Here is a 27,187-nt window from a genome sequence, read left to right on the forward strand (position 1 = left end):
CTAATAAAATCTTTAAAAAATATTTATTAAATTAAAAAATATATAATTTTATATAGCTAAGGTTAAGCTTTTTATAAAAGATAAATAAAATAGTATTAGTTAAACAAGGGATAATAAAAATCACTATTAATATAAACCTACTATTAAGCTATCCTCCTGCGCTAACTCTTAATATATAAGGCTACTTTATCTTATAAAACCCTATAATAAAATATATATAATACTAAATATCTAAAAACTATTTATATAATATTAAAATAATCTATTTTTTCTTTTTTATTACCTTATTACTTTAGTTAAGTTATATATAATTTATACCTTTTTTAAGCAGCCTAGGCTAAAGTACTTAGTTATATAAATAATAACTAATTTTAAAAATATTATTAATAATAGCCCTTATTATAAATAATATAATAAAGTAAAATAATTTATATAATATAAATATTATAAAAAATTATAACCTTTATTATTATTATAATATTAATTAAACTAAGGTTTAAGTAAAAAAGGTATATTTTAAATAATTATACTTAAAGCATTAATTTCTTTAAATATAATTTATTTTTTACTTAATATAGTAAATAGTAGTAAATACTATTAGCTAAGTTTTTAATAAATCTTTTAAGTTTTTAATTTATATAAACTTAATATTCTTATATTAAATATTTACTAAACTACTTAGTTTTTAATTACTAATACTACTTAAAAAAATAATATAGTAAAATATAAGTTATATACTAGGCCTATATAATATATACTTTACTTTTATTTAGATTATATTAAAATAAAAAATAATATTCTTTACTATTATCTTAGACTTTTTAAAACTTTACTTAAGAAAAAGGCTAAGTTTAATAGTTAAATAAGGTATTTATTATATATATTTTTATTTATTAATAAATTAATACTAAGCTAAGGAGGGGAAAGGATAAAAATAACTAACTTAAGCTATTTTATAGGCTAGGCTATAATTATAATTAATATTATAAAATAAAAAAAAAAATATTAAAATAATACTCTTTTTAAATCTTATATTTTTTTTACTTTTAATACCTAGCTATTAGCTTTATTAATAAAAAAAGTCTATATATTTTTAATTAAGTAAGCGCTTTAAATTATCTATACTTTTTTATACTCCTTTAAACTTAAATATAATTATTTTATAATTAATTTTTTAATATATATCCTTAAAAATATTTAAAATATTAACTTTATATTCTATTTAATATAAAGGTTAATTTAAAAACCCTTAAGATTTAAGCTTATATTTTTAATAAAGCTAGATTATTATTAAAAGTTAAAAATAATAGTTAAAAGCTAAAAAATAAAGCTATATTATTATTAATTTTACTATATTCTATTATATTACTATTAAGTTTTTAAGGCTATATATAAATCTTAATTAAGTAAGTTTACTTAATATTACTAAAAAGTAACTAAAGTAATTTCTTTATTAAAAGCTTATTAATAAAGCTATTTAAAAAAGTAAAATTTTTAAAAAAAACTTAGTATATTATTAAAAATAATTAAAGTTATTAAAATAGTTATAATAATATTTTAAATAGTAATTATATAAATTAATAACTTTAGTAAAAGTAAAAAAACTTAATAAAAAAATATTAAAAAAAAAAAAATAAAAAATATAAAAAAGGCTTATATATTTAAAATAGTTATAAAAAAGTATATAAAATTATAATAGTAAACTAATACTTATTTACTTTATTATTTATTAAAAATAAAAATTATAAAAAGTATATAAATTATTATTCTAAAATTAAGCTAAAAAGTATATACTTTTTACTAAACTAAAATAAAAAAATAAGAAAATATAATAAAGGAAAAGGAAGCGTAATATTAGCTTATTTTTACTTACTTTTTAGTAATTAAAGTAAAAAAGGTAAAAAAGGGTAAATAGTTTATTTACTACTTTTTAATATTAAAGTCTAAGTAAAATAGTAATAAAGTAAAAAGTACTTTATTTATTCTATAAAAAATAATATATAGCCCTAGTAAGCAGTAGAAATACTAAATTAGTAAAAGCTTAGGTATATTTTATAATAAAGGTAAATTCCTTATTTACTTTCCCATAAATAAGCCACTAACTAGTAAATTAGTAGTTAAGTAGGTAACCATTAGCGAACACTGGCTGTTATATATTAAATTCTTTTTTTTTTTTTTTGCGTTTTTGCTGTTTTTTTTTTATTCTTTTAAAGTTATGATTTCGGCGCGGAACAAACCTTGTCTCTTCGGTGTGTGTTTCATGCAGGTTGCGTGGGGTTAATGCAGGCTTAGTCATCTGAGCTCATCGCCAGTTAAAATCGTCCTTTGTTTTACTATGAGGCTTCCTCAACACCTCTTCACTGGATTCATTCACATTCACTAGATTCAAAGTAACAACATGAATGGAATTTGTTTCTTAAATTCAAGCTCCCCTTTTCTCAAAGCCGCTGCCTCCTACCCTACCAAAAGTCCTAAAACGCGCTTCCATCATTCTCGTTTGCATAATAAAACCTCCCAGCTATTCTCGCTCGAAAAAAAAAGACACCATACATGCTGCACACCTCACTTGGTAGTGCGAGGGAACAAAAAAAAAAGGACGTTGAGCCGTTCTCCTCCCCCCTTTTGCCATCAAGGGCAGTCATCTCAAAGAAAGGAAACCATGTGTAGACTCAAAACGACAAAGTAAAAACAAAACGCCTAATCCAAGCCAAGCTGAGCTCTGATATGAAAGAGTCATCCCCCCCAAGCCCTTTCAAATATTGCGTGGTATTTCATTCCTGTTCATCCATTGTATTGTGTTGTAAAGTGCTTTGCCAGCTAAATGCAATTTGGGCTCGAAATGTGTTTTTTTTGGTACATGTCTGCGCTGGGAAAAGTACACAGCGCGGCCGGTATTAAATGTAGTCGTTGAAAGGAAAAGAAAGAAAGAGAAAATGCCTCCCTTGCTCCGTTGTTGCGACCTGAAAAGCCATTCCAGATGGCCGTCGAATGCAAGTTTGTAGTGGGTGTTGTCATGACAACTTCTTCTCTCTCTGCCACGCTTAAAGCTCTCGGTAATCGCTTGGCCGGACTCTGCGCTGTTTGTTCTGGTGTCGATGCGGGTTGACGGGCTTTCGGAAGTAGGCATCGTCTTCTCCAGCTCCCTGTGTGAAGTTGCCGCCGTTCTGGAAGCCACTCATCATGCCTCCGCCGTTCATGTTGTTCATGCCGCCGCCCATTCCACCCATGGCGTTCATCCCATTCATACCACCGGCATTATTCATGCCCCAGTTGTTGTTGTTGTTGTTGTTGTTCATGCCGCCGCCGCCGCCGCCATTCATGTTCATATTGTTCATGCCGTTCATGTTGTTGTTCATGCCGTATCCTCCATTCATATTTCCGTAGCCCCCATTCATGTTGTTGAAGCCTTGCACGGCCATCATAGGCATGTTCATCATAGGCATAGGCATAGGCATAGGAGGCATGCCCATGTTCATACCCATATTCATGCCCATATTCATTCCCATGCCGCCCATGCCCATCATGTTTGGCATCATGCCCATGCCTCCATTAAACATCATGTTGTTCATACCCATGTTGGGCATGCCGTTCATCATGTTGCCGTTCATCATGTTCTGGGATTGCTGGTTCTGCATGGCGCGGGGTCCTTTGGGTATCTTGGGATTCTCTAGGAAGTCTTCTGCGGGCCTCTTCTTCGAGACGACGTCCTCTGCTTTGACTACTTCGGCAGCCTGAGAGCTGGGAACGAGACTCTTTGACTCGGCCGAAGGAGACTTGGATGCCGAATCGACTGATTCTGTAGCTGGTGAGTTGGGCTTCTGCTCCGAAGTCTCGATGCTCTTCCGCCTCGTCTTGTCCTCCACAGCGTCTGTTGCTCCATCCTCCTTATTTGCTGCGTCTTTAGTTTGATCACTCTCCGAGCTGCCTGGCACTTCTTCCGAATTGCCCTTGGGTGACGATGGGGGAGTGACCTTGGCAGCTTCCTTCTCCTTGAGGTACTCTTGAATCTTCTTTGACACTTCTTCATCAGGCTGGAGATCATCTATTAGCACACCTTCGGTCTGACAAGCAGGGCAGACGAAGTCGCTTTCGATGAGTGCATTGGTTATGCAGTCATTGCAAAACGTCTTCTGACAGCACGGGGTTTTCATTGGCTCTATGAACATCTTCTTGTCAATTGAACATTCGAGACCACGCTCTTGCATTTCCTTGTCTTCCGCCTGCGCCGTCTTGGCCGCGGCAGAAGAGGACTTGGCCTTGGCTTGGAATTGCTCCCAAGAGGCCTTGTCTGGCTCGGCAATGACAAAGTCTCCCTCGGCGTTGACCATGATTCCTGAGGGCCGTTTGGTTTCATCACCTTCCGACTGAGCTAATATGACAGACTTATCCACCTTTTGTAGAAATGAACGAGGGATGCCAGTGGTGCGCTTGACGCGAGGACGATTGTCAAAGTCGGGGTCATCGTTGGTTGGGCACAACTGGATCCAATGGCCCTTGTTTCCACATCGATAGCAAATGTACCCATTGGGGGGGTCATGGTCAGGAACATTTGCCGGCCGCTTGGAGCCTGGTTTACCGAAAGGCACTGGCGCTTGACTGTTTGAATGGTTAGCAACTTGGTCACATCGGTCAAAAGAAAAGCATGGCAACTTACTGAGACAACTCTTCTTGCTGGGCTGACCACTGCTCTGTTTGAGCAGCAAACATGGCGGCCATTCGATCTTCCTCTGTCATGGCATCGTTCATCTGGCTGAAAGCATTTGTATTTGGCTTGGAGGCCGATACTTTTGCCAACTGTTCCTTACGGCCGGCGTTCTTGGCCGCTACGGGCATTTTGCCCGAGACATATCGAGCGGCTCGCCCAGCTCCAGGCTTGACGGCGGGCTGTCGCCGAGCAATCACTGTCGTCGATCTGGGAACAATTGTTGTATCATCATCGTACTCTGTGGAATTCCGAGTTAGCATCTAACCGAGAGATGGGTGCTGCTTTTGTTTGTAGACTCACCTTCACTGTTGTCATCTGTATAGATATAGAGGTCGAAATCCGTGCCATCACCCAATCCGCTCTTGGTGATAATCTCACGTTTGAGTTCAAAGACTGAGATACCTGTGCCGTCAAACTCCACTCTAGTGGGCTCCTTCTGCGACTTGAACTTGAAGAACACCGAGGAAGACATTGTTGCTGAAGATGTTGATTTTCTTTCTTGGGGTTACGGTAACAAAATGCAAAATGCAAAAGTAAAATAAGAGATGTCAAAGGACGTTAGGCTCGTCAAAAAGTAAGACCGAAGGGGCTATATATCTGTAAAGTAAATACGTCGGAAGACCTCAGCCATAAAACAATGACTAAGTGAGTATTGATTTTTTTTCTTGCTGCTAGCGAACTTTTTTCTTGTTTTGATTCTTCTCTTCTTGGTTCTGCACCTCGGTGCTGTTTCAACTCAAGATGAACTCAAAATAATCAATTTCTGATGGTAAATTGGAAGAAAAAGACAAAGACAATAGGGCAAATGGGTATGTTGAGTAATGGAGTACAAGCGGCAATAAGCCAGAAGGAAAGACAACCCTAGAGTTCCCCCTCACTTCCTGATCACCATAACAGACCAGCCTATGCACCAGCAAATAAACAACCAACTGTTAGCCGTCTCTGGACCCTCCGTCAGACAGGCTAGCAAACTCCAAGGAAAGCAAAAAATGAGGACGAGGCGAATAAACGAGGATTTGTTCGCCGGGAGAAAAAGGAGGTGGTAGATGTCAGCGTCGTCTCGGTCGAGAGGCCGCCAAATGCTTGGGCTACGTGGACGGTTCTACCGGATCGAAACACGCAAACAGAGACTGCGAGAGCTTTGAACCCGTCGAAGCCACCGCTCAGCGCGACGAAAATCGATAGACGGCGAGCGAACAATCGCCTGGGGCGCAAATCGTCGATGGATCGGAGATGGTTTCGATGGGAGGACGATGGATCGTGATGCAAACAGGGAGAAGGAGAGGTGAGGAGAAAAAAAGAGAAGCGGAGGCATGGGGACCGTTAGTCCATTATTAATGGGAGAGCGCGTATTGATACCTAGCGAGTGCAGGCCACTTTTTCGTAACGAACCGGCAGCGTTTGCCTTTGCCGGCGAAACTTTCCCCCAGCGCCGGGGTGCTCACGTGCCGAAACTCCGTCTTGAAGAAGGCTTAGTAATGGGCGACGAGAAACGACGGGGGTAACCTGGACGGTACTTGGACCACTAAGCCTTGCGCGTGTCTGCCCACATAATGTGGGTGGTTGAGTGACGATGAGACCTCGCAGCAGCTTCGTCGTGTAGGTACCCCCACGGTATCTGCACCCATTTTCCTCAGCAGCTGCCGTTGGTAACCGGCTCGCCAAAAAAAGTTCCCCTCCAATCTGCCCCGCCGCGTGAAGCTTGTGCAGCCAGCAGAAGTGCGTGTATCTTCGTACTGCAAGAGGTAGGGCGACATGCCCCGCACCATCTTTCTTCATGACTTCGCTCCGCTGCCCTCGACAAATCTGGACGAGGATCAAGCCTTTCTCTTCCCAATTCACACAGAGTCCTCGAGTAGCGACTCCTTCGTTTCGACCGTATCTCACCGACTCGATCCGTGCACACCAAGCTAGAAAGATGGCGCCCCAACTCGACAGCTTCTTTAACCAGGTTGACAGCAGCGCAGATGCCTTCATCGAGCGTCTGCGCAAGGCTGTCGCCATCCCCTCCATCTCGGCCGAGGACGCTCGCCGCCCTGACGTCGTCCGCATGGGTCACTTCCTGGCTGATGAGCTGAAGTCCCTGGGTGCTGAGGTTGAGCTTCGCCCGCTTGGCAAGCAGCCTCACAAGGAGCATCTCGACCTGCCTCCCGTTGTCCTCGGACGATATGGAAACGACAAGAACAAGCGGACTATCCTGGTCTACGGCCACTACGATGTCCAGCCTGCGGAGAAGAGCGACGGTTGGGCGACCGAGCCTTTTGAGCTCACGGTCGATGACAAGGGCCGCATGTTCGGCCGTGGCTCAACCGACGACAAGGGACCTGTCCTGGGCTGGCTCAACGCTATCGAGGCCCACCAGAAGGCTGGCGTGGATTTCCCCGTCAACCTGTTGATGTGCTTTGAGGGTATGGAGGAGTATGGATCTGAGGGTCTCGACGATTTGATCAAGGAAGAGGCCAAGAAGTTCTTCGCCGATGCCGATGCCGTCTGCATTTCGGACAACTACTGGCTCGGAACTGAGAAGCCCTGCTTGACCTATGGTCTCCGAGGCTGCAACTACTACTCTATCGAGGTCTCTGGCCCCGGCGCCGATTTGCACAGCGGCGTTTTTGGCGGACAGGCCCACGAACCCATGACCGATCTAGTTCGCGTCATGGGCTCCCTTGTTGACTCCAAGGGCAACATCCTGATCCCTGGCATCTCGGATCAGGTTGCTCCTGTGACTGCTGATGAGGAGAAGCTCTACGAAAGCATTGCTTTCACCATGGAGAACCTGCACGAGTCTCTGGGCAGCACCACCACCATCCACGAGGACACCAAGCCCACCCTGATGGCTCGCTGGAGATACCCCTCGCTCTCTCTTCACGGTATCGAGGGTGCTTTCTCTGCCCCTGGCGCCAAGACTGTCATTCCTGCCAAGGTCGTTGGCAAGTTCTCCATCCGAACTGTTCCCGACATGGACATTGACACGACCAACTCCGTTGTCTACAAGTATGTCGAGGAGGAGTTTGCCAAGCTTGGCAGCAAGAACACTCTGAAGGTTTATGCCCAGCACACCGGCAAGTGGTGGGTTGCCTCACCAAAGCACTGGAACTTTTCCGCCGCTGCCAAGGCGGTTGAGCGTGTCTGGGGCGTCGAGCCCGACTTTACTCGTGAGGGTGGAAGGTGAGTCTTCTTTTTTTATATTCCCATGAGCCTCATTTCCTGCCCATCCGACTCCTGTTACCAAATACTAACATCATACTACAGTATCCCTGTGACCCTTACCTTTGAGGAGGCCACAGGCAAGAACGTCCTGCTGCTACCCATGGGAAGCTCAACAGACGGCGCTCACTCCATCAACGAGAAGCTTGACAAACGCAACTACATTGAGGGCATCAAGCTGCTGGGTGCTTACCTGCACTACGTCGCCGAGGAGCCCCAGAAATAATTCGGGACGGGATGAATGACGGAATAAATAAACAAATCAAGATATCAAGATGCATTGGAAGCAAAAGCGTGTACGTTACGAAATCGTAGGACATTGATTCCGGACATGAAGAATCGCAATGATGTGTGAAAACTTGTCGGCTCTCCACACCTTCGTCATACGCAGCGTTATCTCTCTGCGTTTATTTACGTGACATCTTGTTCCAGAGACCCCAAGAGCTAGAAGATGCAGGAACCGATGTTGTCGATAAATGCCTACCCGGAATGAAGCCATTTTTAAGTATGTGCAATTGTCTAGGTGCAATCATGCCAATCGGATTTTCTGTCTGTAAATATTTGTTCCTCACCGCGATTATTAGCAGCCCCAATCTCGTGTTAGTGCCCCTCCCAAGCCTCCCCATCTGTGCGGCCGCGGCTTCCGGCTAGCGGCCCAGTTAGTGGACAATCGCGCATGGATGGATCACTGGCTCGGCTGGGCTTTTGATTGATCGACTGGTAGCAAGTCAGAGACAAGTACCGACGCCGCTAATCACTAGAGGGCATTTGACAGCCCCATGACCCTCGACCGGGCGGGCGGGAGGTTCAAAGAGCTCAAGCAGTACAGTAGACTGTGTGATTTGCGAGATAATACGTGTGTAGATGAATTTATATGGTGCTTCAATACAGCCATGCTGATGATTTGTATGGACTTGTAGTAAAAGCTGGTGGCTGCGGGAGAGATGAATAAAGGCGGATGGACATACAGTGACGTATGATTCCGAAGTTGGCCGGTTGGGTATCATTGAACCTAATCGCTTCGCTAGTACTCCGTACAGAAGAAAAGACGGTTGGGTTGGACAGAATCCCTTGGCCGTGCTAAAAGAGAGCAAGGCCTTGTCTGCGGGGTTAGTTTAGCGGTTGATCAATCACATCAACAGCGGTACTCGTCAGACACTTACACACAGACGGGCAGCAGGTGAGCTCCAACGCGAAGAGAGTTTGGGCGGTGTCGGCGGTTAGTTCGAGCCATCCGTGGAAGCTCTGCAACTACTGCAGCACCTCCCGTCTTCGTCCTCATTCCCTTGTGCCTCTTACTGTTTCTTCCACCAAACATCTCGTCTCTTCCACCTGCTTGGACATCCATTATTGCTTGCTCTATGGCGGGCGGCATCTGGGAGGCCTTCTTTTTCGAAGACGACATTCGGGCCATGGTGCGAGAGAGCGGCATCTCGGCCACCAAGCCGATCTTCCCCAACTATCTCCTGCCGAGCTTCAAGTTTGCATTTCCTGGGCGTCGCCGCCACTCTGCATCGTCGACGTCGTCAACAGGGTCGGAACCGTCCAGTAGCCGTGGCGATGACGCTTCGTCGGCCGTGACCACACCCAACGGCTCTCCCCCGGATGGTGATTTGGGTTTCAACAAGCTGAGAAGCACGGCAGGGCCTCGACGTCTCTCGCGGACGGCGGCAGATACGCTCCGCTGTTCGAGCTGTGCTACGGACATTGCCTTTACGTCTCAAATCGTTTCCAAGGGATTCACGGGTCGCTACGGCCGTGCGTATCTAATCACCCCTCTGCCGGCAGGCTCGTCGCTGTTGAACGTCCGCATTGGCAAGAACGAGAATAGACAGCTGGTCACGGGATGGCATGTGGTGGCGGACATTTGCTGCGGGATATGCTCGCGCAAGCTCGGGTGGAAGTACGTGGATGCCAAGGAAGAATCACAAAAGTACAAGGTGGGCAAGTTTATCCTGGAGACGGAACGGGTGGTGACACAGCGGAGCTGGGAGGACACCACCATTTCCGAGGGCCAGGAGCTCATGTACGAAGCGGAACGAAAAGCAGAAAAGGCGAAAAAAGACGATGACGAGCAAACCGAGATTGAGTTTGACTCGTCGGATGAGGATGAGTGTGAGGCCGTCTTTGCTGGCCTTTGGGATGCGGAAACTGCTGCAAAGCGCAGGAACCGCTTGGCGGCCAGACCAAGACCGGCTCAACAGCAGGGCGAATAATGTCGCTGGGCGTGGAAAATATCATTCATGAGATACCATTGTTGGCGTTTGTTTGCATGGACATTTGTAAAGAGGAATACCCCGAACCGCAGTTCTGTCTTTCGTTTTATCATGCTTTGGCTCTTGTTGATTCTACACAGGTGCTCCGATAGTCTACGAAGCATTAATACTATGACGCAATTTGATCTTTGTGTGCGTCTTGTGAGCAGTAGGGGCTCTTCTATAGAGCGGTTGACTGCAGATGTTTTAGGATTCTCTCTGGTCATGATATTTGGTACTATATACTTGGTGCTTCTTTAAGATATCTGCTACTAGATCTACATTTATCTAGTGACTGCTACTATAGTTATATATTTGCAGTATTTACTACTATAACTATAGTCCTCTTACATCTAGTATTGTTTGTTATTTGGGATGCTGAATAGCAAAATTGGGGTGTCGAAGAGGCGTTCTCTTCTTTTGAAACTGTGCGCTACTACTAACTGCTGGGGGCAGCGTCGGTGGAACGATCGGGCCATTTGTATTCGAACGTCTCCTTCAGGGGACTAGCAATAGTATTGCCCGTACGAGTAGGTCGGCAATGAGGTTGCAGTGGTGAGATTGAATCTGACTGTTGAATTCCTCATTCCTTCGTGACTGTACATCATTTATCCGCATGTACCTAGGCAGCCTGTCATACATTGGGCACTTGAAACTTGAACATGCGTAACCGGACTTGATGAGCTGACGGCATGAAGACGCCTACTCATACATGTACAGGTACGACGCGCAGTCGGTGTAGATGTAGGCTGATGTGTCATGAGTCCGAGCTGGTCCAAGGGCAACATTTGGCGGCAGCATTCGAGCATAGGAGGCCATCGCCAGATGCAAGGGGGCTGATGCCGGGCGTGATGCGCTGTACGAGCGCCGTAAGCATAACAGGTAACAACCCGTCCGGCGCGAAGTAGAGAGTACTTGTGAGGCTCGTGTTTTCATCTTCATCCCCCCCTTTTCTCCCTTTTGGTCTTGGAATCCTTGTGCTAAGGAGGGTGGAAGGATGGGGGAACGCAAGTCCGGTGCAAGCCCCTGGGCGGGATGCCGTGGGAGCACCAGTACACTAAACAAGCACACTACTAATAAATGGTGTTTATAAGGAGTACATGTAATTTCATATGCCACTCGCTCTCCGTCTGTTTATCGAGCATACTGTACAAGTAAAGAACCAATGCTCTCAGCGTTCGGTCGTTTGCTCGGCAATCCATCGGCTCCGTGAGATTTAGCTCTGCTGTAATCGTGTTGTGCTGCCGCAAACGGTGGACCGCTGTGGGTAGATTTGGACCTTCTAGCGGGCTTCAGCGCGGCCATGAAGGGCAATTTACGGAGAGTCGAGGTCATCAATCCCGGCAGTACCGCTGACCCGACCCGACCTGACCGTGCAGACCTGTCTGTAACTGCACACTGCTGATGAGGGGGGACCCTTGGGCTTGCGAGCCCTGTAAATTCGTCACTGGCGAAAGGGGGCCACCGCCCTGTAGGGGCCGAAACGTGGGGGCTCCAGCTGTCGATGTCACTATCAGCGGGCCCTTGTTGGCCGGCACGGCGGCCATGCGTCATATCGTCACTTTTCGACTTGATTGATGACCCGGACTTGTTTGTAGTGGACATGAAATGTTTTGTACTAACGGACACGCATCCCGTGCAGGAGCCACAGTGGGGTGGGCGGTGAACGAATTGAGTTGAGCAGCGAGCAGCTCAAACCCACAGCTGCGTAACTGGTTTGGCAGCAGCGTCGGGTTGATGCAACCGCCAACATCCTCTGCCTTTCCCCCCCCTCCGTCGATCAAGTCTCTTCGACTCCTGTCCTTCGCCCAGTTGTATCATTATTACACACAGCCCGTCGTTTGCATCCTACCCGATCTCCCCATCGACAATACCTACAACTACTTTGCAGGCGCGCCAGTTCCCGCCCTGCCGCTGCGTACCGGTACGTAGCAGCTTCGCCCCTTGGCCGCCCAAGATGTCTGCCCCGCAGGGTCCATGCAAGCTGTAGTGGTGGTCATTGCGATACCTGGAACGGTTGGGTGGTGACGGAGATGGGAGCTCGCCCACGCTCGTGACCCCCCTGATGCGATGCGAGCCCGGGTAGCCTGTACTTTACATTCCTGTTTGCTGACTTCTCCAGACCGGCCATCGGTGTCACCTCCAGAGCCCTGACAGTTATTTATCATCCCCCGGGACTGTTGGAACAGAGCTGCTGCGGTTCTCCGGCCTCTTCTTCTACTGGTCCATCACGACACCGCCACCGCCGTACGAGTAATTGATACCCTCCGATAGCTTCCATCATCACGGCCAAGCCAAGCCAATCCATCCGACTCGATAACGTTTCCCATATGCAAGGCACTTCCGGCCACCGCTCTCGCGGTTCTGAGGAGTACGGGGTGTACGATGATGCAAAGACGTACTACGCTTCCGAGGAGCGTCACAGTAACCGCTATGGAGTCCGAACTCGAACGTACTCGCAGGTAGGTGCTTAATCGATGAGAGGGGAGAAATACGACGATACTAATGGGACTTGCTTTAGAATAGCTTGGTGAAGCAGTTGGAGAGAATGGGGGCACAGGAGCCGTTCAGACGCGGAAGCCACGGTTAGTTCTCTCCTCCAATCTCAATAGAGAGGCGGAACATGCAAGATTTTAACCATGGCTATGTAGACGAGAGCACCATGGAAACGGGCCGCCGGTTTCTTGTTCAAGTTGATGCCACATTGGAAATCCTCAAGAACCAGGAGGACACTGACGGAAACATGCAAATCACGATTGAGGATAATGGCCCCAAAGTCATTTCTCTGAGAACAGCTGCCTCTGCTGGCCACAACCGATTCGAAGTCCGAGGAACTTACATGCTGTCCAATCTCCTGCAGGAGTTGACATTGGCCAAGGAGTATGGCCGCAAGCAAATCATTCTTGATGAAGGTCGTTTGAACGAGAACCCTGTTGATCGTTTGTCCCGCTTGATCCGAGATCATTTCTGGGACGGTCTTACAAGACGGATTGACGCATCTAGTATTGAGATTGCGGCTCGTGACCCCAAGGACTGGACAGACGACCCTCGTCCGAGAATCTATGTCCCAATTGGAGCTCCGGAACAGTATGAGTATTATCAAAAGGTTGCTGCCGACAGACCAGAGCTCCGTCTGGACGTCCAGCAACTGCCGGAGAAGATCACGCCAGAGTTGATTCGCGACATGAACGACAAGCCGGGTCTGCTGGCCGTGGCCGTGGAGAAGGTAGAAGAGGAAGATGAACTAGGCAACAAGACGACAAGCTTGAAGGGGCTTCCCTTTGTCGTCCCCGGTGGCCGCTTCAACGAGCTTTACGGCTGGGATAGCTACATGGAGTCTCTCGGCCTGTTGATCCATGAAAGGGTCGACCTAGCCAAGTCCATGGTGCTCAACTTTTGCTTCTGCATCGAGCACTATGGCAAGATTCTCAACGCCACTCGGTCTTACTATCTTGGCCGATCTCAGCCTCCCTTCCTGACGGACATGGCTCTTCGAGTATATGAGAAGATTAAGCATGAGCCGGATTCAAAGGAGTTTTTGAGACGAGCTATCCTCGCCGCCATCAAGGAGTATCACAGTGTCTGGACCAGCGAGCCTCGGCTAGACCCGGTGACGGGCCTCTCGAGGTACCGACCAGAGGGTCTAGGAGTGCCTCCCGAGACGGAGGCCACCCACTTCGTGCACATCTTGAAGCCCTACATTGAGAAGCACAAGATGGAGTTTGAGGAGTTTGTCCGAGCCTACAACTATGGCGAGATCAAAGAGCCTGAGCTTGACGAGTACTTTTTGCACGATCGTGCAGTCCGCGAATCTGGTCACGACACATCGTACCGTCTCGAGGGCATCTGTGCCGATCTTGCCACTATCGACCTCAACTCTCTATTGTTCAAGTATGAAACAGATATCGGACGGACCATTCGAAGCCTCTTTGGCGACAAGTTGGTCATTCCAGCTGAGTTCTGCCAGGGAACGCCATACCAGCCCGGCGAGTCCGTGTCTTCGGCGGTCTGGGACCGCCGTGCCAAGCGGAGAAAGTTGACAATGGACAAGCTGATGTGGAACGAAGAGGAGGGCATGTTCTTTGACTACGATACAGCCAAGAGACAGAGGTGCACGTATGAGACTGCCACGACCTTGTGGGCGCTCTGGGCTGGAATTGCAACGCCCAAGCAGGCGGCCGATTTGGTGAAGAAGGGCCTGCCTAGGTTCGAGATGTTTGGTGGAGTGGTGGCTGGAACGGAGAAGTCTCGAGGCGAAATTGGATTGGAACGCCCCAACCGGCAGTGGGATTACCCATACGGCTGGGCTCCGCAGCAGATGCTGGCCTGGACTGGCCTGCTTCGGTACAGCTTCACCGAGGAAGCTGAGCGCCTCGCCTATAAATGGCTCTTCATGATCACCAAGGCGTTTGTCGACTTCAACGGAGTAGTGGTTGAAAAGTACGACGTCACACGTCCGGTTGACCCTCATCGTGTTGACGCCGAGTATGGAAACCAAGGCCTGGACTTCAAGGGCGTTGCGAAGGAAGGGTAAGTCTCGTGCAACCCCTGCCGCTGTGTTGGCACAGCATGGATGCCATTGTGGGATGCTAACGTAAAGGCGCAATAGGTTCGGATGGGTCAATGCCAGTTACGTTTACGGACTCCAGATTGTGAATGCGCATATGCGACGAGCACTGGGAACGTTGACCCCGTACGAAACGTTTATCAGGGCCATTGAGCTGAACAACGAACGAGCCTTGGCCGGCCTGACTCTGACGTGACATTGTTGATTCGGAGACCAATACCGAAGCGGCGGCTGTCCCGAGACGATACGATGAGCGGCTAGAAGAATGTCACCAGTACGCCGCCAAGGCTGAAAGGGGAATATGAAGAAACTGGAGACAGGTCGACTTAGAAATGTCGTGAGAACGGCCCTGGCAGCCCATGGGTCAACAGAAACACATAAGACAGTAAAACAGAAAGCAAGCAATAAAATGACGTTGTTTGAAACGCCTTTGTCCGACCAACCTTGTAGATACTCGTTGATAGTAGCTAATTATCCCTATAGAAATCAAAGAACACCTCATGAGGGGGGCCATCATGCAGCTGATTCGCGGGCGTATTAATGCAATCAATCCCATGTGATATGAGCTTGATGGGTTCTCGCAGTAGGATGGATAGATGATATCTCGGCTGTGTAAACTCGAGGGGCAGGAGCCATATTCGCCATGAATTGCACCAGCCTGTGGGTTGCTGCTGTACGACTAGCCCGGTGATGTTGCGGTTGATCATTTTACCGAGCCAGCTCCGAGTCTTTTCTACTGCTGCATGACCATATCGCCATACAATGCAGATGCAGTTACCATGCCTAAACTTGGAGCCACTCAGCTAAGAACACGCGATCAAACATTCACACGTACTATCCACGGATGAAGAATAGTTTTACCATTTATCGATTTTGTTCAACTGAGAACCAGATGCGCATAGTATTTGCCTTTGGCCCTCTCTCTTCTACTGCACGCCTCTTTACACGGATAAGCCCTTATCAGCTGGAGCATTTCACTTGGATGTACAGTAGAATCTAGATGCGTCACTTCACATGCAAAACGAGTTCCGGTGGGCCGTGGGGAAAGTGGATTGGCTGGCGTATTGCCGATTTGAGCGTGCTGTGGAGTGGTTCGCCACTTAAAACCGGAAAGAAGGTACGCCTGGACGGCCGCAGGTTTGAGCAGGAGAGGATGTTGTTGAGAGGGAAGGTAAGAAGGGAAGGACCGGGAAGGGAAAGAAGGAGAAGAAAAGGGCAAGAGATAGAATATTTGTATCAAATGGTGATTTTTCTTCTTCTTCTTCTTCTTCTCTGCATTCCCTAGACTTCTCAAACTCGTAGCACCGGCTGGAACTACTCAGCTGTTATACGCCAGACTAACGGACACATGGAGGCCACACTCGACAACGCGGGGCCGACGGCTGACTTCGTCGGCATCTCGGCCAATGGCGGCTAACCCACACCATCGATATTGAAGCTCCCTTTGAGCCGAGCTGGAGCCGCACCGCATCTGAACTCTTGCCAGCGCCTGTGGCGTTTCCGCCTGACAGCAGTGAAGCTCGGTCACGTCACGCTGTCTAAGCTGCAAAGGGGGGCCGGAGGGCTGGCATATGCGTCGTAGCCCTCTCGACTGCCGAGCTTCAAGTCTCCAAACCTCGTCTAAGTGGCTGGGGCCTCGCTGAGGTGTCGGGCCATTCCGGCGCTCAGAGGGCGAGTGGAGTGGCAGCCGTGGGAGTCAGACTCCAAGATCCGAGGTGATACTGCAAGGGGGGAAAGGGAGAGACAGCTGCTGTTGTGGCTGGACTCGGAGCCATGACTAGACGCCGCGTTTGATGGGTTGTGTGAGAGAGCACGGGTCGAGGCCTATGACTCGGCTCAAACTTTAACTTCTTCCAGTCCCTCCTCCTCTTTTGTCCTTCTTCTACATCATTTTTCCTCATTTTTCCTCATTGTTCCTCATCTGAAGCAACTTTGGTTGTGTGCTTTGTCTTCTGGATCTCCTTGTTTTCCTCATCTTCTATTCAATTGACTTGATTCATTCCTTGTTTAACAAGCAGTAACCACTTGCATCATTCATCATGGCTTCCAACAACATGGTGACGCTGGCTGTGAATCCAGACAAGGAAGATGATCTCTTCCTCGCAGAAGTCCAGCAGGTCAAAGATTGGTGGCGCGATTCACGATGGAGGCACACCAAGCGTCCCTTCACCGCCGAGCAGATCGTCTCTAAGAGAGGGCATCTGAAAATTGAGTATCCCAGTAATGCCCAGGCCAAGAAGCTATGGAATATCCTGGAGAACCGTTTCCAGGTGAGTCATTGAAGTCATTTTCGCCATGACGATGTCTCCAAGGCGGTCTGCTAACAGGAAGATGTAGAACAAAGATGCTAGCTATACCTATGGCTGCTTAGAACCTACAATGGTCACTCAGATGGCCAAGTACCTCGACACCGTCTACGTCTCTGGCTGGCAATCATCTTCAACTGCCTCTGCGTCAGATGAGCCCGGCCCTGACTTGGCAGACTACCCATACGTAAGACTCTCGATCATTGGACATGTACACAAGAACCATCTTGGCTGATTTCCTTCCTTTTAGACCACTGTGCCCAACAAGGTTGGTCATCTCTTCACGGCCCAGCTCTTCCATGATCGAAAGCAACGTCAGGAACGCTTGAGTATCCCTAAGGCTCAGCGTGCCAACGTGGCCAACATTGACTATCTACGACCCATCATCGCCGATGCCGATACTGGCCATGGTGGTTTGACTGCCGTCATGAAGCTCACCAAGCTCTTTGTCGAGAAGGGTGCTGCCGGTATCCATATTGAAGACCAGGCTCCCGGCACTAAGAAGTGTGGCCACATGGCCGGCAAGGTTCTCGTCCCCATTAGTGAACACATCAATCGTCTAGTTGCCATTCGTGCTCAAGCCGATATCATGGGCTCCGACCTCATTGCCGTCGCCCGTACCGATGCCGAGGCTGCAACTCTCATCACCACCACCATTGATCCTCGTGACCATGCCTTCATCCTTGGCTCTACCAACTCCAACTTGCAACCTTTGAACGACCTTATGATTGCCGCCGAGCAGAGCGGAAAGACTGGTGATGAGCTGCAGCGCATCGAGGACGAATGGGTTGCCTCTGCTGGCCTAAAACGATTTGATGACGCTGTTGTTGCCGCTATTGAGGCCAGCTCTGTCCCCAACGCAGCCAATGTCAAGAGTGACTACCTTGCTCGCGCCAAGGGCAAGAGTAACGCCGAGTCTCGTGCTCTCGCCAAGAGTATACTTGGCCAGGATGTCTTCTTCGACTGGGATGCTCCTCGTACCCGAGAGGGCTACTACCGCCTGAAGGGTGGCTGTGACTGCGCCATCAACCGTGCCATTGCTTATGGTCCCTTCTGTGACGCTGTCTGGATGGAGAGCAAGCTTCCCGATTATGCTCAAGCCAAGGAGTTTGCCGACGGTGTCCACGCTGTTTGGCCTGAGAAGAAGTAAATCTACCCTCTCCCCTCTCCCCCTTTGCTATAATTCTATGTTGTTTATCTAACGAATATGTAAATAGGCTCGCGTACAACCTCTCGCCCTCTTTCAACTGGAAGACTGCCATGCCTCGTGACGAGCAGGAGACTTACATCCGTCGACTTGCAAGCTTGGGCTACTGCTGGCAGTTTATCACTCTTGCTGGTCTACACACAACCGCCCTCATCAGTGACCAGTTCGCCCGCGCATACGCCTCTCACGGCATGCGCGCGTATGGTGAGCTTGTCCAGGAGCCCGAGATGGAGCAGGGCGTCGACGTTGTCAAGCACCAGAAGTGGAGCGGAGCCAACTACGTCGATGAGCTGCAAAAGATGGTGACTGGCGGAGTGAGCTCCACGGCGGCCATGGGTCAAGGAGTTACTGAGGACCAATTCCATTAAGGGGACATTCATTGTCTCTCGTCTCATTCCCTCAAAACCCTTTCCGCCAATCTTTATACCCTGTTCCAGAGCATGAGAGGAGTACATTGGTTTTAGTTTCTTGGATATTACGCAACGTCATTTGATTTGGGATTAAAAGATTGACCGCCGCCGGAACAGAAATGAAAGAGAAAAAAAATGTTACACATTAAAATATGTACTTGTAGTTGATACTGTTTCCCATAGATTCAGCAATGCAAACGGCCCCGGAAAAAAAAAAGACCCTGAACCGCACTCAGCATGCTATTGGCGTTGAACGTTGATTCATCATCGTCGAAACACCAGCTACCACCGTTCCCGCCCTCGCTCCCTGTTGGCGCGGACAATAAATGCTGCGCACCCCAGTCTAACCATTGACGCCCACCCAGAATATCACGGACGTTGAAGCAAAAACCAAGAAGAACAAAAGTGTTTAGCAAACAAGAGGCGTCTCGTCTGTACAGAGCATCAATGTGTGATTCCTAAAAGTCGCATATTCCCCCTAGAAAAACGTTGTCCCCCGAGAAGAAGAAGAAAAAGAAAGCAGTCAAAAGGAAAAAAGCTCAGCAGCATAGGATAAAAAGGGGGGGAGCAACGAGCATTTCTGGAGGCCACGCGCGCGACTGTTATCCTCTCCACTCTCTTTGGAACACGGCCAAAGCACCCCTCAAGACGCCAGTCAGCCAGGCAATACTCCACGAACAAAAGTCGTTCAGAAACGCAGCGATCCTGGGCCGAGCCTAGTCAGCCTCAGCTAACTGCATAATCAACTTGGCGGCCTTGTCCAAGAAGGGGAACGGGCTGGTGACCTCCTTCTCCTCAAGCAGCCTTCCGTCCTGGGTCTCGTAGCCCGAGCACTTGAAGTCCACAAGATAGACTCCCTGTTCCATCTCATAGATTTGAATGTCCATGTGCAGGGCCACAAAGTCTTTGCGCGAAGTCGGGTCTTCGGGAGAGTAGACGTGGAAGCTGTCTGGCGACCCGCCCTTGCTCTCGGGGCCTTCTTGGCGTTCTGCCTCTCTTTGAATGTCTAATCATTGGTTCCGATTCGTTAGAATTACAGATTCTTCAAGATTGCGTTGCATGGCGAGTTGAAAGTTCACTCAAAAGACTTACCTGACGATGGCCATCTGACTTGGATATGCCACGGATCCGCAGGTAGTTTATACCTCTTGGTAGGATCAGTGTCATTAGACTTGCGTGCCAAAGGAACGCCGTTTGCAAAGTTGCTATCACGGCTTGTAGCGTCATCGCCCCCTCTGCCGTGTGCCTCGTCGTAGCCCTCATCGCGGAGATGGGACGCACCGAGTTTATGGAGCGCTTTGTGAATACAGAGGAGGGCCTCCCACGGCGCATTGCGAGACCGGATGCCAAATTGCCAGCGCACGGGCTTGGGCTTTTTGGCGGGTGTACTGATTGGTGTCATTCCTTGTGGACGTTTACTAGATTCGTCCATGCGTAGAGCATTGCGTGCGTGAGGATTTAGACGACGTGCCGCCTCTTCCTTCTCGGCCTCCGTTCGAGTAGCGGGCAGCTCATCGTTAATAGCTATAGCTGGGGGTAGAGGGTCGTGATCGGTTCCGTTCTTTTCCCTCTCCATGTAATCTTTGTGATAGGCGGGGAGACTGCTGGGCAGGATGCCGACCTTGTTGACGTATGGGCGAGGAGATGTGCCTCCGGGTGAGATGGCGGATCGGGTGGAAGATATGCTCATCATAGGACTGCCTTCCTCACCAGTGAGGCCAGATTCTGGATCTGGAAGGCAGTTAGTATCCAGCTGGCTTGGTTACAAACAAGCGGCATGTTAGTGGGGGACGAAGGATATGGACTCACTATTTGCTAGCATGAGTTTGTTTTCTCGGACAATCATGTAGGCATCCTTGATTGCTGAGGGTTCCTCGGATTGGAGAGCCTCTTCGACATCGTCCTTGCCGTAACCCATGGTCTTGCTAATCTTTTCTGTAACCTCATTGTGGAGCTTCTCTTGCACCTTTTCGGGAGCATTGGGCGCAATATCGCTCTTCTGGATTGCCTTGTTAGGATCAACCCCAGTATGGAAGAACTCCTCGACGGGAGGCTGCAAATACGTGGGCAAGTCGGTGTTGAACCACGGGTCAGCCCTGATCTCGTCAATGGTCATTCGCTGGACGGGATTGACAACCAACATGCCCTTGATCAAGGCGGCCGCACCCGCCGGCATCCATTGGGGCATGCTATAGGTACCCCTTGCGATTTTGGCAAAGAGGCTGGGGATGTGCTCATCGTCAAAGGGCAACCTGCCGACAAGCAGGACGTAGAGAATAACACCGCAGCTCCACACGTCCACTTCGGAGCCGGCATAGAGTTTTCCACCGATGACCTCAGGGGCAGCATAGTTGGGGCTGCCACAGCTCGTCTTGAGGAAGTTGCCGTCGGTCATGATGTTGCTGAGACCAAAATCGGCAATCTTGACATTGAGATTCTCATCCAGTAACAGGTTTTCGGGCTTAAGATCTCGGTGGACGATCTTGTGGCGATGGCAGTACTCGACAGCACATATCATCTGCTGGAAGAAACGGCGTGCCTCTGCCTCCTTCATGCGGCCGTTCTGGACAATGTAATCAAACAGCTCGCCACCGGCGTACTCAAGCACCATGATGATTTCGGCCGGGGTCTTAATGACGGTATACCTAGTCGAGAGGAGCACGCAGGTTAGCAAGAATTGTGGCAAGAATTGAAGGGCCGGGAGGAGGGAGTGGAAGTGGCATACAGCTTGATGATGTGCGGGTGGCGGAGCAGCTGGAGATACTCAATCTCCCGCTCGACTCGGCCGGCCATGTCGCGGCTGATGAGCTTCTTGCGGGTGATGATCTTGAGAGCAACCTGCTGGCCGGTGCCATTGTGGATGGCCAGGCGAACCTTGCCAAAGGAGCCCTCGCCCAGCGTGCGGACGACGGTGTAGGCGCCGATGCGCTGCTCGGCCCGCGACTTCTTCTCCTGCGGCTGCTGATCGGCCCGGGCGATGTTCTTGGGCGCCGTCGCGACATCTTCCTGCTGCGGCTGCGGCTGGTGCCGGCGGACGTGGGTGGACGACATGGAGATGGTCAGCTCCTCATCCTCGAAGCCTCGGGGGGCCATGGCGGGCGGCGGGACGAGGAGGAGGCTGGGCGCTCGCTGGAGGGGGGGTTTATTTATATGCGCTGGTCAAGGGTACGGTAAGGATGATGGATATTTGTGTTTCTCAGATGCGCGGTCAATCAGATCAATCAATCAAAGCCAGGCGTGGAGAATGACTGGCGCTGGCTTTGGCAATGGTGGAGCGAGAGTTAGTTGTGCGTAGAGTCTGCCCGGTCGAGATGGAGGGGTAACGTCACTACCAAGTCCGGAAAATTACAGGTCGCAGGCCAGCCGTGGGACAGGCGCTAGGGGGGTGTGAGGGCTCCACCGCGAGGAGAATTAGCGGACAAAAGCTGCCACGGTTGGAGCAGTTACAGGGCACCGTTTTAGAGGCTTCGGGGCTGCTCGCTTCAAGCTGGAGTGCTAAATGGTGGGTTGAGCGCTGTCGACACGCCGCCACCGTGGCCGGGCTGAGGAACTGCTAAACTTACAGCGGATTATGCGCCAGGATTCTCAGCTGGGCAGAGCAGAGCTGCATTAGTACTAACTACATGAATGGATTGAATCATTGAACCCAGTGGAATGCCGCAGTGTTCCAGCTCAGATCAGAGCTGCAGGTTTTGGAAGCAGAGTATCAGTACTGTGGGAACTTGAGACGAGATGGAAGCAGAGAGCCCATTTACACGGCTGAGGTACTCGTACATGCCTGGTACTTGCTCATACCCGGTAATTATATGGCGCAGAGGTGAAGCAACACATCAAACCGCAATCGGCACAAGACAAGAACAAAATCGAGCCATTGAAACATGACTGAACGGTGGCTGTTCCGTCTAGTCGGCCCCCATCACATTCACATGCTGTCAATGCCATTTTGCCATTTATTCGTAACGGCAGCCTCGCCCGCTGACAGCTTCCATCAGCCATTAGCCTGAGACCTGCATGAGATGTATCGCATTCCTGCCACTGCCATGCGCTCTGATTGGGCTGTCTATGGCGAGCCGAGACGGATGAGTTCACGTCTGGTCTGGTCTGGTCTCTGATAACTCCATCATCATGGCGTTGCCACTCAGCAATTGTCATACGACTTGGCGGCATTCCGATACGCGCCGTCGGGTGTTTTTTTTTTTTTCTTTGATTCGAGACTTGCAACACCGGTGCCAAAAGCCGTTTTGCCCTGCCACAACGTGCCGTCCCGTTTTTGACTTTTGCTCGCTCCTCGCCACGATGGCTCCAAAGGAACTTGGCCATTAAACCTAGACAGGTTGAATTTGAGGCGAGATGAGGCTATGGGCAGTTTAGATGAAGAAAAATAACTGCATCGTTAGCGAGGTTGAAAAAAAAAAGTTGGTTACATTAAAAAAGAGCAAAAATATGAGGTTCCTGCGTGAATCGAACACGCGACCTAGAGATGACTGCGCGAAACTGCAATCTCTCGCTCTAAACCACTGAGCTAAGGAACCGTTCGGAAGCCGGTTGATCCGGTGTGGCCAGGGGAGATTTATTTTATCTTATAAGGGATTTCTGATCTTTCCAACGATGCCGTTCTGTGATCCACACACCAATGCCAGTGACGGCTGCAAGCTTTACCCTGAAGCAAATAATGTTTTGTACATGGTTACCAAATTTCAGAATAATTCATAGCAAATGGCTTGGCAAAAAAGAAATTCAAGTACATATTGGTAAATGCCTAGTATGAATAGACACAAAATAAGAACACAAGTATATATGCAGCTTGACGATGTATCAAGCTGTTGAGAGGTACTATGTTGCGTGGGTGACTATAATAAGCAAATACTCCATCATTACCTTCACCTTTGCACCTCCCTTATCATGCGCGAAAAATGTTCCGAGTGATAACACATACGAAGATCTTGATGTGAGAATTGTTATGCCAGTTGACAGATCCAAAGTGAAAGCTCAAGATCAACATCGCCATACAACCGCGACTTCAAATTCAGCGAACCGGGCCACCTCGGGTCTGAATCCGCTTTCCTGAATCGGGGCGGACTTTGATCCGAGATGATTTGGTGGCTCCAGCCCTCCGCAGCGTCAGTGACATTCTATTAATCACTTCAACCATCCCAGCACTTATTCGTTATGATTCCTCGAGAAAAAATATTTTTGGCTCATCTATTCACAAAAGGAAAAAACAAAGACTTGTTACCATATGTTGCCTGTGGAGGGAAATATTTCTGGCCATGACTTCTCTGGATTGAGAAACTGAAACTTTTCTTCTTCTTTCTTCGCATAACGTTTCGCGACGACCTACCCGGCAATGGCAGACGCGAACAAGAGGCAATCTTCTGAGACATCCTTCCTTGCGCTCACTAATCTCATCTCAACGTGATATTAGTCTTGAAACTTCTTTGTTTCACGCCTAATCAAAACGGTCAACAATGAGCGAGTCTGTTGAAAATGTAGACTCTCCGCGTGGTGGTCTTGCATGTCAAAACTGCAGACGGAGGAAGAGAAAGGTTGGTTATTCTTCAACTTATCCACCCATCTCTATATCATTGAGAACTAATGCGTTGTAGTGCGACCGCCAAGTCCCTCGTTGCGGTTCGTGCATAAGACGAGGTCTGGACTGCGTCATGCAAGTCATCAAGAGCATCGATGGACAAGAAGGGTCAGTATCACGTCTCGCCATCAGCTTACCGCAATGCCCTAATTCCATCATGCAGAGCTGTCCAGAGTCTTGAAAAGGAAATCTCGAATCTTGAGGCTCAGTTATCACGTCTACAGACCACTACAACAGCGCTCCATCCAACCCCCGCCGTCCTTCAACAGCAGGTTGACCCAACTCCCGTGCCGTTTGAAGCCTCCATCTCATCGATAGCTTCAAGGGAGCAATCCATGGACACTGTTGATTTGGATGTTCTCAGAGAAGTTGAGACTGTGTCTCTTTACCGCGGCGAACTTTACAGCCTGCAGAAGATGACTCGCAGGGCACTCCGACTAGCAAATTGTGATCCTCGTGGTATACTAGATCTCACCCCGAAGAAGAGCTTATTAGCATCATATGACGCCTCTATTTACTCAAAACCCAATGGGACGGGCGACTATCTGGACTATGATATTGCAGTCTATTATGCCAGCAAATACTTCTCTTACATCCATCCGACTTTCCCGATTGTCTCTGAAGCTGTAGTTCAGAGCGTACTAAACAAAGTCACGGTCGGCAGTCAAAGTACAAATCTCGGGGACCGCGTCATGTTCCATCTCATCATTTCAATTGGGGCCATTCTTCCAATAGAGTCGTCAGCTGCCTTTGACACACGCAACTCGGCCGATTATTTTATACGCGCCATGGAAATCCAATATTCTTACGACGAATCTGCTACCACTGCGCAGATTCTCCTCCTCCTCGCCATTTATTCACTCTTTGATCCCGGCACAGGCAGCTCGTGGCACCTGATGGATCTTGTCACGCAAGCTTGCATTGTTATGGGATATCATCAGCTCCAGCCTGAATCAAGAGGAACCGCAGCGGCAGATGGAGATGGAGCGAAGCTATTCCAGGCATCTTACGTACTTGACTTGTGAGAAATTCGCGTCCAATGTGCGGTATCAAGACTAATCATATCTCAGCTGTGTTAGCTCCGCATTGGGATTGCCAATGAGCATCCAAAATCGCGACATTTCCTCCGACTGGGAGACATGCATAGTGAAACCTCCGAATATCTGTACCTCCGAGTCCGAAGGATTAACTCTGGTGGAGATGTTCAGCTGGGCATATGAGCTCTGCGGCAGCTTCCAGAACGATGGTGCGGGCTACCTATCGTACTATAACGAATACCTGCGTCGCAGAATATTGAACCATAAAGGGGAGATATCGTATCTATCAAAGATATTCGGGCTCCATCTCGCAACTCAGAGTATAAATAGGTCGGCTGGAGCCAGATCTGCACTTGAAGACAGGGGCAAATTGGTACAAGACCATCTGGCCGTCCTTCAAAATTCAGTTTCCACGTGGTTCGCCTTGCCATGGATCACGGGATACAGCATATTCCAGCTTGGGCTGTTACAACTCTTGTTTTGCGGCGGGCTACCTCAAAAACAGAGGATAAGCCAGATTTCTCAGACTTTGTCCTTGGCTGAGATGATTTTATCCGTTATCAGCACTAGATTTCCGGGTTTATACCCGCACAAAGCGCTTGTGAACAAGGTGCTCACGCAGATGGCGACTTCTGACGTCGATTCTCGGCATAATATCGACTTCCTCGATGGCAGTGATCTGTACGAATTCTGCAGGAATGCCCTGATGTCTGTTGGCATGGGTATTTCCCATTAAGGGGATTCTCTCAAATACACACAAAAGTTTTATCCACTACATTGTCCATCCTTGACAGTGGTGACACTGCTTTCTTTCAAGCCAGACAACCTGAGATGCTCAACTACATGCTCTTAGGTAGCATTTCAAAACAGGACAGGGACCAAAAAGGAAGAAACACAGGCAAAAAATTATTATAATGCGTAATCTGGGAATCGAACCCAGGGCTCCCCGACGTTGCTCGGATGGCAACGGAGAATTTTACCACTAAACCAATTACGCTTGTTTTTCGTTGTGGTGCTGAGTCAAGTTTATACTATAAACCTATCACCATCAGGAAACTCTACTCTTTCATGTAACAGCCGCAATTGATTCCTTCAAGAAGTCGCAAATTACGACTCTTCAAAGACATTATGTTTTACACTTTCCTGAACCCTTTTGTTCCATCGTCGTGTCTCTTCAGGATCCTCAAGATCGGACGCTGTGCGGATTCAACTCCACCAAGGTTTCCTAAATAGGCAAGTCTCGGAAACCTGTCCGCCAGCAGCGATTTTCAAGCGGACGCAGCTCCGGGAGTTGCTCCATAATAGTCCCAGCTGGATCTCGGGAATCTACGGATTAGCTGTGCTGGTTTAATGGTTGGATGGATGGCCATGGTCATGGTTGAATGGAGAAGCTCCAGCCACCCCAATTGAAAAGGAAGTAATAAGGATAAAGCAAACTCCAGAAACGAGAAGCAGACAACCCCGGACTCTTTGTATGTTTGTCAAGCCCTCTGCAAGACGCAAGGCTGTAAGTAGATATGGCCAAAAAAAAAGATGAAACACGCAAAAAGAAATGTCTTGACGAGAGTGGGACTCGAACCCACGCGGATTGCTCCACCAGGAATTGCTGTTAAGGTAGCCTTAACCTGACGCCATAACCAACTCGGCCATCTCGCCAGATGCTGTGATGTGATGGATTCTGCCTTTGTTTGGAGGCATGTTTCTGGCACAACCTCGTCGTCAAACTGTTCACTCCCAGCTTTCGCTTTTCTTCTCCAAAGTGCTGCCGGGAACGGGGGCGTTTGGACAAGGACAAGGACAAGGACAAGACGCCACCCGCCACTGATGCCAGGCTTATCATGTTATGGGTGCCCTTGTCATTTTAGTGGCTTGAAGTGATTAAGCTCGAGGGTCAGCTGCAGCG

At 48.5% G+C, this 27,187-nt stretch overlaps 7 protein-coding genes across 7 annotated transcripts; 5 read left to right on the forward strand and 2 right to left on the reverse strand.

Annotated features, from left to right (window-relative positions):
* Window positions 1-3,041: 3,041 nt before the first annotated feature.
* On the reverse strand, window positions 3,042-5,177 carry Triagg1_6177 (uncharacterized protein; the record flags this gene model as incomplete). Its single annotated transcript, XM_062900772.1, has 3 exons — window positions 3,042-4,596; window positions 4,655-4,943; window positions 5,006-5,177. The coding sequence occupies 3 exons, from the start codon at window positions 5,175-5,177 to the stop codon at window positions 3,042-3,044; spliced, it is 2,016 nt and encodes a 671-aa protein (XP_062754723.1).
* Window positions 5,178-6,623: 1,446 nt separating this feature from the next.
* On the forward strand, window positions 6,624-8,138 carry Triagg1_6178 (uncharacterized protein; the record flags this gene model as incomplete). Its single annotated transcript, XM_062900774.1, has 2 exons — window positions 6,624-7,873; window positions 7,958-8,138. The coding sequence occupies 2 exons, from the start codon at window positions 6,624-6,626 to the stop codon at window positions 8,136-8,138; spliced, it is 1,431 nt and encodes a 476-aa protein (XP_062754724.1).
* Window positions 8,139-9,273: 1,135 nt separating this feature from the next.
* On the forward strand, window positions 9,274-10,128 carry Triagg1_6179 (uncharacterized protein; the record flags this gene model as incomplete). Its single annotated transcript, XM_062900775.1, has 1 exon — window positions 9,274-10,128. The coding sequence occupies one exon, from the start codon at window positions 9,274-9,276 to the stop codon at window positions 10,126-10,128; it is 855 nt and encodes a 284-aa protein (XP_062754725.1).
* A 1,342-nt stretch (window positions 10,129-11,470) lies between these two features.
* Triagg1_6180 (CAZyme family GH37) lies at window positions 11,471-14,930 on the forward strand (the record flags this gene model as incomplete). Its single annotated transcript, XM_062900776.1, has 6 exons — window positions 11,471-11,550; window positions 11,892-12,091; window positions 12,442-12,629; window positions 12,689-12,752; window positions 12,819-14,697; window positions 14,777-14,930. The coding sequence occupies 6 exons, from the start codon at window positions 11,471-11,473 to the stop codon at window positions 14,928-14,930; spliced, it is 2,565 nt and encodes an 854-aa protein (XP_062754726.1).
* Window positions 14,931-16,773: 1,843 nt separating this feature from the next.
* Triagg1_6181 (uncharacterized protein) lies at window positions 16,774-18,615 on the forward strand (the record flags this gene model as incomplete). Its single annotated transcript, XM_062900777.1, has 4 exons — window positions 16,774-17,004; window positions 17,072-17,227; window positions 17,291-18,186; window positions 18,258-18,615. The coding sequence occupies 4 exons, from the start codon at window positions 16,774-16,776 to the stop codon at window positions 18,613-18,615; spliced, it is 1,641 nt and encodes a 546-aa protein (XP_062754727.1).
* A 758-nt stretch (window positions 18,616-19,373) lies between these two features.
* On the reverse strand, window positions 19,374-21,750 carry Triagg1_6182 (uncharacterized protein; the record flags this gene model as incomplete). Its single annotated transcript, XM_062900778.1, has 4 exons — window positions 19,374-19,663; window positions 19,750-20,388; window positions 20,467-21,302; window positions 21,383-21,750. The coding sequence occupies 4 exons, from the start codon at window positions 21,748-21,750 to the stop codon at window positions 19,374-19,376; spliced, it is 2,133 nt and encodes a 710-aa protein (XP_062754728.1).
* A 2,375-nt stretch (window positions 21,751-24,125) lies between these two features.
* Triagg1_6183 (transcriptional regulator family: Fungal Specific TF) lies at window positions 24,126-26,020 on the forward strand (the record flags this gene model as incomplete). The annotated part of the gene is made up of 4 exons (XM_062900779.1): window positions 24,126-24,203; window positions 24,264-24,355; window positions 24,411-25,268; window positions 25,318-26,020. The coding sequence occupies 4 exons, from the start codon at window positions 24,126-24,128 to the stop codon at window positions 26,018-26,020; spliced, it is 1,731 nt and encodes a 576-aa protein (XP_062754729.1).
* Window positions 26,021-27,187: the final 1,167 nt, after the last annotated feature.

Source organism: Trichoderma aggressivum (genome assembly GCF_033847375.1).
Source record: "Trichoderma aggressivum f. europaeum strain CBS 100526 chromosome Unknown scaffold_024, whole genome shotgun sequence".
Classification (NCBI taxonomy): domain Eukaryota; kingdom Fungi; phylum Ascomycota; class Sordariomycetes; order Hypocreales; family Hypocreaceae; genus Trichoderma; species Trichoderma aggressivum.